The sequence below is a fragment of the Alosa alosa genome, chromosome 4 (assembly GCF_017589495.1).
Source record: "Alosa alosa isolate M-15738 ecotype Scorff River chromosome 4, AALO_Geno_1.1, whole genome shotgun sequence".
NCBI classification, from domain to species: Eukaryota; Metazoa; Chordata; class Actinopteri; order Clupeiformes; family Clupeidae; genus Alosa; species Alosa alosa.
In genome coordinates this window covers 7,882,455-7,893,115 of record NC_063192.1, presented here as the reverse complement: position 1 = coordinate 7,893,115, position 10,661 = coordinate 7,882,455, and the positions used below count along the sequence as shown (strand labels likewise).

The 10,661-nt window shown below is 39.3% G+C and overlaps 1 protein-coding gene across 1 annotated transcript in view; it reads right to left on the bottom strand.

Annotated features, from left to right (window-relative positions):
- rnf17 (ring finger protein 17) overlaps window positions 1–9,153 on the bottom strand; it is a 41,967-nt gene extending 32,814 nt beyond the window's left edge. Inside the window, exons 1-9 of the mRNA XM_048240399.1 lie at window positions 9,021–9,153; window positions 8,386–8,498; window positions 7,231–7,322; window positions 6,710–6,779; window positions 6,459–6,539; window positions 6,023–6,126; window positions 2,706–2,871; window positions 2,348–2,424; window positions 1,248–1,304 (exon numbers count right to left, since the gene is read on the bottom strand). Of these exons, the coding sequence (XP_048096356.1) occupies window positions 1,248–1,304; window positions 2,348–2,424; window positions 2,706–2,871; window positions 6,023–6,126; window positions 6,459–6,539; window positions 6,710–6,779; window positions 7,231–7,322; window positions 8,386–8,498; window positions 9,021–9,141 (881 nt within the window). The 5' untranslated portion in view covers window positions 9,142–9,153. The remainder of the gene's footprint in view (window positions 1–1,247; window positions 1,305–2,347; window positions 2,425–2,705; window positions 2,872–6,022; window positions 6,127–6,458; window positions 6,540–6,709; window positions 6,780–7,230; window positions 7,323–8,385; window positions 8,499–9,020) is intronic.
- Window positions 9,154–10,661: the final 1,508 nt, after the last annotated feature.

Sequence of the window (10,661 nt, the reverse complement as noted above, 5' to 3'; positions counted from 1 at the left end):
ATTACAATACAGCTAACGCTCCACCGGAAACACATGAGTGCACTGAGAGCCTTTTGTGCATTGAGCAAATTAAGCCTCTGTTCAGTTTACAGTATGTGTAGCAGAATCAGAACCTTAATTCATTTCATTAGTTACACCTGGGCCTGCCATATACATCACAATGGCTGCTGTGAAAAAGGTCCACGGTTCTCATTCTGCTACATTTAAACTGAAATGATACGTAATTAAGGTATTTAGTAACACCTGTGCTTGCCCTGCTATTTCATGTGTTTAATGGCTTCTGTGAAAAAGGTCTACTGCTCTGTCACTATCTTAGCCACTTTTTGAAGTTTAACAGTTTTAAATCTGCCTGTGACACAAGAAGTTATGTGACTTCCTAATCCCCATTGTTATGTCATCAGTACCTCTGGTTTAATCTATTACTGTGTTGACCCTCATCTAATTTTCTGAGTCTTTATTCTTTATTTTTTTTGCGTATCAGCCACTAGAGGGCACATTATGTTTGTGTTAGCCTAGTCTTTGAGGCTTGAGAAAAGATGAGTGGTTTTATTGTGGAAATATACCAATAATCAATTCTCCCTTTACTTTGATACAATTTTTTTCTGCTTTTCTGTCTGAGCATAACATGCTACATTAATTGTGATACATCACCTATTTGCCTTTTTATGATCTGACTTGGATGATCAGCAAAAACACATCGATGCTGCCCTTAATGTTTTAAAATGAAGGGAAATCCCTGGATATTACCCTGGTTAATTGTATGCGGGACTCAAACCAAAGTCATATACATCAAACCTGGATCCCTAAATCTGTTATATTACTTCATTGTGGGTAAATTTCATATAGCCTAATATTTTGAATATAATTTCCAGATATTGATGGGTAGGCTAATTAATCAATCAGCATGACATGACCTTGGTGGTGTAACAGTTATATTCTTTATTTATTTAAGCTTTTATATTGATTGCAAAATAAGTCTGTTTAGTGCTTTTAGAAGTATACAGTATAAGTAGCATTGTCTTGCTGCCATTCTTGTATTATTACGGTCAGAATATCATCATTCTGGTTTCTAGACAATTTAGTTGTGTATCAGCTGAATCCAAACTTTTTTGACACAGTACTCATGTTCATCTAAGGGAATAACTTTGTGTTAAATTGCAAACTGGGTACAGTTCTAAATTGCAGCTGAGCTAGCAAGACAAAGCAATTGCCCCATTACAACCATTGCACAGACACATCAGGCTTACCTGTTGCCCTGGTTCATGCTGAGAGCTTGCTCCAGTTTCTCTGAATCAAGGCTGCAGCTACACCAAAGACAAATATACATGGAAAAGCATTAGTGTTACTGAGGACAACATTTTCAGGCAACTAAAGGGATAGTACCTTTAAATCTAGGCTTAGAACAACCATTACAGCAGCCAAGTAAGGGATAATGGCCGTTTAAACCTCGTAGTGCATTAACTTCTGTGAACAGACCACCGTGGAGTCCATTATCCCGCTTATTCCACTGTTACCACTTGCGTTGTGTTCATTTCCTGTTACAATTTAAACGTTTTAATCGCTAAAACTGTCTTGTTTGTAGAACTAATTTCTTCCGACACATATCAACTAATTTCTCAACTCACAGGACAAACTGCCGTTACTAGTTCTAAATGGATGGTTGCTACGGCCAAAGGCCAGTCGTTAGTTCTCTCTCTCCTGTTGTCAAGCGGGCGTATCCCAAGATTCTGATGAACTTTAGCTTTGAAACATCGCTTTTACTTAGCCTGCTGTCCATCCATCTAGCTAAAAGCCATCTAGCTAAAAGCCACCTCCGTCATATGCTACAATGTTGCAATGTTCTGAACGTCTGCATTTTACAGCTCGGATGCAACGTGACAGTTCATTTAAATTTCACAACGAGTTCGGAGAATTAATATACAAGTGTGATACGGCCAAAAAAATGGATCTACTTCATAGGTGTGCAGATAACATACGGTTAATGGTCGTTCTAAATTACGTATGACAATGGGAAATTCAACCAAGCAGTGGAATAAGACAAAATAACTGCTTTCTACCCCTATGGGTTAACTGATCATACTGCTGGTAATGCAGGGCATTTCTACTATTATTCACACACACACACACATTTATCAATAAAATATGCATGACCAGGCACAAATTGTAAAAAGTGAGTGGTGAAGCAGCAGTAACGACGCTGCCTGACAATTGGTCAACCCCGATTTGACTGATCAACTTTGACTTTCACTTTACTATCAACTCTACTGTCAACATGAACAAAAGTAGTACCTTTAAAGAAGCTTTAAATGACCTCAAAGTGTGTGTGTGTGTGTGTGTGGAATGTTACCCGAGTCCTGTGACTTGAGTCAGGCAGCTCAGATCAAAAGCCTGCATGTCCACAGGAGCACGCAGAGCCTCCAGCACCTACGTTAAGCAAAGTTATACAAACAAACAAACACCATTCTGGTAAGCCTGGCTTGGCCAAGATAAGTCACATGGGCAATTTAGCATGTGTACCTCACCGGCACTGGAAGGAGCCATTGACAGCTGAACAAAAGTCAGGTAGACAGAAGTATACTGATTGCTGTCTATTAGAAGAGTATAAAGGATATGAACATACCAACATATTGACACTACAACTGAGCATACAGAATTGTTACTTTTGTGCACTACCACACCCTGGTGTTTACAGTATAATTGTTTACCTGCTCAGCATTGCAGTACTCCTGGAGCACAGGTGAGTTTAAGTTTTCGGCCTTTGCAATCGCACTCTCTAGACTTTTCTTCTTCTGTTCAACCTCCTGCAACATACGGCGAATCTCAGAGAAGCAGTGATCCAGCTCACCCAATCCTGACACCAATGCCACCTTCCTGAAACACACAAACAGAAGAACTAGATAGATAGATAGATAGATAGATAGATAGATACTTGATTTATCCCCAAGGGGAAATTCAAGAACAAGACAAGTCTGAATGAATGGTTTGAAGGGAGGATACTGGTAACTCCAGGGAGGGGTGTTTATATAACATACAGGCACAGAATGCTGTTTATTGATTATTGTTTATAGGATCCCCATTAGCTGGGGCATGAGTCCCAGCTATTCTTCCTGGGGTCCGACAGTACAAACAGATCATAATTAGGTTAAAAATTCATTACATCAGACTTACAAACCTAGGTTAAAAATGCATTACATCAGACCTACAAACCTTCACCTGGTTCACAAGACTCCATATATATGAGTATACAGTATACATACATTTATACATATACATACCAGTGGCGATTGCTGCTCTTTGGAACAGGGGAAGCTCTGATAAAAATGGTCAATTATTAAATTAATATTATTAAGGTGCTATGTTGTTCTTTGAGGGCAACAATTATCCCAAAATCCAGAATAGTCCAAACAGTAGGCATGGCAGACATGGCATAATGTAGCCTACACCGTTATATAGCGCGCTACCTAACTTAGCCTCAATACACAACTGAAACAAAAGCAAGTCACAAACTCTGTAACTCCACATTACGGTTTTATTTACAGTATGCTATTTACAAAGACAAATAGAAACCGACTGTATTGCTCCCAAATTATGAGAACTTGAGCAGCAACTTGCCTTGCCTCTCGACTTCACCTGCCAACACTAACGTTAACGCATCCCTTGAACTTGAACCACTTCCTGTCAGATTGCGACATATGCGGTCAATCAAAGAGTCCAGCCTCTATGACTGTTCCTCCAATCATCATACAGAAGCTCAGCGTCCGGGCCATCCCACTGTCCCATTCACTCCCAGACACCGGGCTTCCCTGGAAATGACAATTTTGTGGCGCTTGTCCAATAAACATGTTGCTTTTCTGCACTGAGATCAGCCCACTCTGTAGTGCCATTGAAAGGCCAGTGAAGCCGAGCGTCTATGGGTTTTTTGCATGTTTTTTTGATGGATCGTGTCGTCACAGCAATGTATTACGGGTGCGAAATCACGATAAATGACCAGCAAAACCTTATTGCTGAACAAACTAGCCATGAAGATGAACATGTTTTCAGCATGTTCCAGTTGGAATAGTAGGCTAGAAGCTAATGTAATAGTGTTATTTGATGCGATTTTCCGTGATATTTTAGGAGGCTGAGGTTCCCCTGTAGTCTTAGAGCAATCGCCTCTGATACATACATACATGATATATACATAAACAAAATACATAAAACTTACTAAAAACCTACTAAATACTCTTACATGCACCCACTAATTACTATTCAGGTCACAGCTGTTCCTATGTATGGTTGACTAAGATACTTTTTCATGTGTTTTTTGAAAGTAGATTTTTTATTTATCTTAGTTAAGAAAGTTGGCAGCTTGTTCTGTTCTGCTCTTGCTCTGTATTTGACTGTCCATTTAAATGAGTTGGTGTTGGCTTTAGGTACAGTAAATTGCCCCGCAGCTGCATACCTTGTATTACAAGTATGGGTATTACAACTTTTGCAGAAGAGATTATATTGACTCAGTGGTGTTTTCTTGTTTAAAATTGTCCAGGTTGACATTAATATGGAAGCATTCAGCCCATCTTCAATTTTCAACTAGTTTAAGATTGAGTGCATGTGGTTGATATTTGTCTTGTAAGGACATCTAAGAACAAGTCGTGCTGCTTTGTTCTGGACCCGCTGAAAGTTTGTCCAGATGTTCCTTGGTGGCATTTGACCATACAATGTTGCAGTATTCTATCTGAGAAAGGACCAATGTATCCTTAACCTTCTTTTTGTCTGTTGCAAGGAATGAGCAAGGAATGAGTTGCTGCGTCTAAGTAAGGCAATTCCACTACTCATTTTCTTCACTATCTGGTCAATTTGTTTAGACCAAAACAGTCTACTGTCTAAGATGACACCTAGTAGCTTCACTTCCATTACCTGTTTGATTGGTGTTTTGGTAATAGAGAGATTAAGCACTGGTTCATGACTTATAGGTAAACTATGCAGTATTGGCAATTTCCTTACTGTTTTTGCTTCTTTTTCGCTGGCTCTGTCATGACGAATGTCTGAGAAACTCCATCGCTACCTTTTTCTAGCCGGTGCCTGGAGCGTATGTGTATTTGAATGCAGTAAAGCAATTCGTTGCACTTGTTATACTTCCTGACACTGAGGCCGTCGGCCCGCCGGCCCACAGTTGCAAGGGTGGTTTTTCCGCTCACAGGCGCTAGGAAGCAGCGAGACTGCCACTATTCAACCCGAAAAAAGTAATATAACCATTCATATAACAGACTCTGAAGCTGTTAAATGAAGGTAAACTGAGCTAAAAAAAACTTGCATATTACACTAAAAAACCTGCATAGTGTGCCTGTAAGGAATGATTAGAACTAAATACAATACTTTTAGTTTGCTAGGTCTGTAGGTGTCATGTGTAGATGTATACACAGTTGTATCATCCGCATACATTACTACTCTCGCATTGTGTAGAGCTAAAGGTAGGTCATTAGTAAAGATGAAAACATGAGTGGACCCAAGCAGCTTCCTTGTTGTACATCACACTCTACTCTTTTACTGTCTGAGAAACTACCATTAAAAAATACTTTTTGAAACCTTAGTGTCAGATAGCTCTTCAGCCAGTCTCTTGCTGAGGGTTGAAAACCATAGCTTTCCAGCTTTTGAAGAAGTAGGCCATGGTCAATCACATCAAATGCTGCAGTAAAATCTAGAAGGACCGCACCACAGATGTTTTAATGGTCAATTTCTGTCAGCCACTCATCTGTCATTTGAGTTAAGGCAGTACATGTCGAGTGTTCTTTCCTATATGCATGTTGGAATTCAGTTATCAAATTATTTACAGATAAGTAATGTTGCATTTGATCAAATACCACCTTCTCAAAAATCTACTAAGTGCTGATAGCAAGCCAAGATAAATCACCTACAATTTGGCAAATGATTATACTGTTTATCTTCAGATCCATTTTAAATAAGGAGTCACTTGACTTAAGAGCACTTTTGCCTTCCAAATCTTTTCACAGTGTAATCTCCAAGATTCATGGAGCATTCTTACCTTTTCTGCACTACGCAGATGGCTTTCTCTGTCATCTCGGAGATCTCTGCAAGCAGACGCTTCTTCTCAGTCCTCACCTGAGTCTTCAGCCCCTTAGCCAAACGCTGCACACAAATGCACAAGAATCCGCGGACTTAAGGCCCTTTTACACCAAGTCCGAATTTTCGGGCAAAAATTTGCCCGAAATCACGCAGGTAATGAAATACATGTGTTCTTATTAGTCTTCACATCCCAAGGATGAAATTTGTTCAGTCTTGAATGTATTTTTCATTGCATCGTCCTTGGTGTGTAAAGACTAATAAGAATGCATATTGAATTACCAGCGTGATTTCATGTGAATATTTCATCCAACAATTCGCACTTTCACGGTGTGGTGATCATCTTAAGACAAAAATTAAGTTTCATCATCTAACATTAACAGGAATGCAAAAACTACCTCATGAATGCTCTGCAACTGACTCTGATTTTTAATTGCTTCAATGAGGGCATGATCCACTGCCTTCTTAAGAGCCGCATCCTGTAAGACACACAAACGCAACTAACACGAGACCATATGTGACAAAGAGACGCTTGATTTTGTAGTGCATCTGGTTTGTATGAGGTAGTCTACCATGACATGGACCCACTCTGCTATGACTGCATGATGGTAATGTCTGTCAATACGGTACATGTGAGAACATGCATTACCTTTTCTGTGTGGCCCGATCCAGTGACAGCTAGCGCCTTTTCAGCGTTGGTTTTCTGCCGGTCTTCTCGGCTGTACAAAATACACTACAACTGACTACAAACATGTAACTGTATATGAGAGCAAATTATGAGTATATCAAAGGCACCCTTAACAGTTTTTTGACCTTAACATGTTTCCAAAGTCATTTTGATGGCACATAACCTCATAACATGACAAACGGCACTTCTGTCATTGTCTGAGTGGCCCTCTGTAGGCAAATACCGACCTAGCAACCCTTTTCTACATGCATTCCCTCTATATTACATCAGAGTTATGTTCATACTTTGTTTCAAAAGATGCATATTTAGTTTGTTTATTATTGCGCTTCTCAAATGTAGGGGGATCCTGAGAGCAAATCTTAGATTAGTGCTGCTTTAAGTGGATGTGAGTAGATCTCATTGTCTGAAAATATGTGGTTAATTTGTTCGTGTTTAAAAGTAGATAAACTTTTGCTTCAATATAACCTCAACAATCATCTTACCTCTTCTTAATTTTGGCTGTGTAAATGAGGCCAATGGTCTTGCTATCCACCTGTAGCCCATCAACTCCATCTTCATCCACACAAGTTTCCAACTTGGACACAACACAACATATACTTACAATAAAGCTTTGTCTTTTGCTGAAAGGTCATAGCCATTTGTAATGTAAATCTATCTATGGTTATTATGTCTGTGTTACAGAGAAATCCACTTTAATAAGAACCTAAAATGTATACAGCAGTGATTTTCAACCGTTGTTCCACGGCACACCAGTCATTCATGATGGACTTAAACATAAGTTATATACTGTAAGGCTGTTAATCATACATACTATATGATGGCAGAATTATAATGAAATCAAACACAACGTATAAAATGTAGATAAGTATTAGCACATGTAGCACACCAGTGTGCCGTGAGAGATCATCAGGTGTGCCCTGGGAAATTGTCCAATTTCACTTAATCAGTCCAAAAACATTTACCATTTAGTTGTTGTTCTAGTTTTCTAATATCTATGGGTGAAGACGTAACGCAGCGATGGATAAATAGGCCTACTGGAAAAGGGAAATGCAGACTCTGAACTGAACTGTAAACAAATGGATTAAACTGCTGTATTAGGCTATAATGTGCAATTTTGTTACTGTGGCTCAAAAAATTTAGGAAAATACTGTGTTATGCCTTTGTTTAACAACACAAATACTCTTTTATGTCAGTGGGTGGCAGTAGGTAGCGCAATAATAACCTGGTTAATTAAGTGATGCACACGAGAAGTGGCGTTGAAAAATTAGAAAGCTAGATACCCCATTGGGCTCCGAACGTACATAAATAACGCTGCCATCAAGGTCGGAACAAAAATCAATGGAGGCCATGGAGAAACAGGTGTCTCTGATTGTCGGCAAGTGTTGCCCATAGACAGTAAGGTGTTTGCCCCAAGCAATATGACCAAAGATTGTTAAGGCGGATATGACTGCCGTGTTCACGTAGCCTATGCCACAAATTGAGAAACTAAATTGTCATTACTTTTGGGATACAGTGTGTGTTACATTTTTGGTTGGTGGTGTGCCGCGGGATTTTTAGTAAAAAATGTACCGTGGCTTAAAAAAGGTTGAACAATACTAGTATAACGGATAGGAGTGAGTGTACACGTTTGTGATCACCTTGCAGTCTGGGCACGTAATCGTGTTAAATGGTGACTTCAGCAAGTTCAGACAGGCAGCACAATACACATGACCACACTGGAGAAGGTGTGGGAGGTTCCCTTCTTCCTCCTCTGCAATGTAATATCACATTTACTTAAGCGAACGGCAATTTCAACTGACAATTATATAAACTCGTTTAACATATTATGTTGACAGACATAAAATAAACAAACAACAAACAAAAAAAACCCTAAAAAAACACTGTGGCTGTCTGAAAATGTGAAACTTAAGGAATGCGCGTAGCCTATTAGCAATATTCTGCCAATTAGCTAATCCTCCCTTTTCATGTTTGCAGTTCACAACTCGCTACACAAAAAAGAGAAAATGACTTCCTAAACATCACAATATAACATAACTACATCTCTTTTCATCCCATACATAAAAGAGAGCTTGCCAACAAGCTAGCTACTGTAAGTAATTAACTAACGACTTAAACCTGCTAGTTAGCACATGCCACTAGCTATCCCCTTGAGCACGCTTGATAGATGTTTAGCCTACAGTTTCATTTTTATACTATCTTGGTGCAAATTTAAACACATATATGGCATATACAGACACAACAGCTTAAACACCAATTGATAATCCTGACATACCCGCTAGTATGTAGAATTGACGGCATATCTTGCACGTAATTGTAAAGCGATTTTCAGCCATCCTGACCTCTGTAACGAGCCAACCTTGCACTTGAAACACGCAGCTGCATCTGCCTTCCATGCGCTCGGTGGCGCGCGCGAGCCTGAGGTGCGTAAAAACGTCCGCCAATATGGGGTGAATAAGTAGTAAAAGTAGGATCTAGTACCATTAGTCCATGGGCCAGAGCAGAAGTTGGTATCACCAAAGGTGGCAAAATCTAGCAATGATTTTCGTAATCCTCTATGTCTGAGAGATATGTTTTGGTATGATAACCTTTTCTAAGTGGTAGCTTAGTTGTATTTTTACAGGATTTTATACCCATACCCAGTACAATTCACAATACATGCCTATGTGTAGGTATAGGTGTATGCAAGTGTGTGGGATGATGCGATATGTCTTAATCTATGTTATATCATATGTAGATGGAATAGGCTTTTAGAAAATATACAGTTTAGATGGATAATTTAGCTTTCCATGAATTACATAGGCTAAAATGTATCCGTCATACACTTTTTCACCTAGGATATAGGATTAGATAGAGGCAAAAGACGAAAAGTGGGTGGGTCAAATCCAAACTCTTGCTATATCACATCTAGAGAGTATAGGCTTTTAGAAAATATATGGGTTTGATAGCTGAATACACTTTACACAGCTATTTTAGACCCATAACTAATAGCTGTCCATTGAAAATGCATTTCAATGTAATGCAAAATACATTACAGAACTAAGGTATAGTGGTATGGAGGAAGTTGGGAGATGTCTCAATGCACATTATATCACATCTAGAATATATAGATGTCTCAGAAGAATATATTTTAGGGTAATTAATCTGTTTTCCTTAATGATACCAAAACTACAATGATCGGACATGCCATGATATTTCAATTCTAAAGAGAATGCATGTAATCCTGCATAACTATTATAGTCTAAATTCAGTTTTTTCAATTTGTCTGGAACTAGATTTCTTTTCTGAACATTCTACAGTACAAATATAAACTGCCAACTTTAGAGTGTGTTGGGTGCCGGCCCAATTGGGCTTCTTTTGACTTCGTCGGTCGGGGGAAAATAAGCTTTAGGCGGACAAATAAAATTTGAGTTGAATGGTTCTCTATGACAAAAACGTTGGCGTTTTTTTGCTGAAGAGGGCGGGTTTTTGAGTGTGAATGGGCGGAAATCACTCAACCCAATCTGGCAACACTGGTGTTGGTGTTTGCTGGGCCACAGGGCCAGTATGTGGATGGAAGCAGTTTAGTTAGGCTACAGAACAACATTGGCTGTTGTAGTGTCAAAAACAGATTACAAGGTGAGTCCTGTTTATTTTTATTTGGGTTCAGATGTGTGAGAATGAGTAAGAATGACCAATAACTAGGCTACTTGTGAAAGACTAGATATAATAACCCAACCGGCCCAAGTAAGGTACTAACATCATTATCAAGCAATGACGTCTGCAGTAAACCGTACTGTAGACTTCCCCAATTTGTGTGTGAACAAAAGAAAGGACAAAAATTAGGGGCAGCCGTGGCCTGCTGGTTAGTGCTTCGGACTTGTAACCGGAGGGTTGCCGGTTTGAACCCCGACCAGTAGGCACGGCTGAAGTGCCC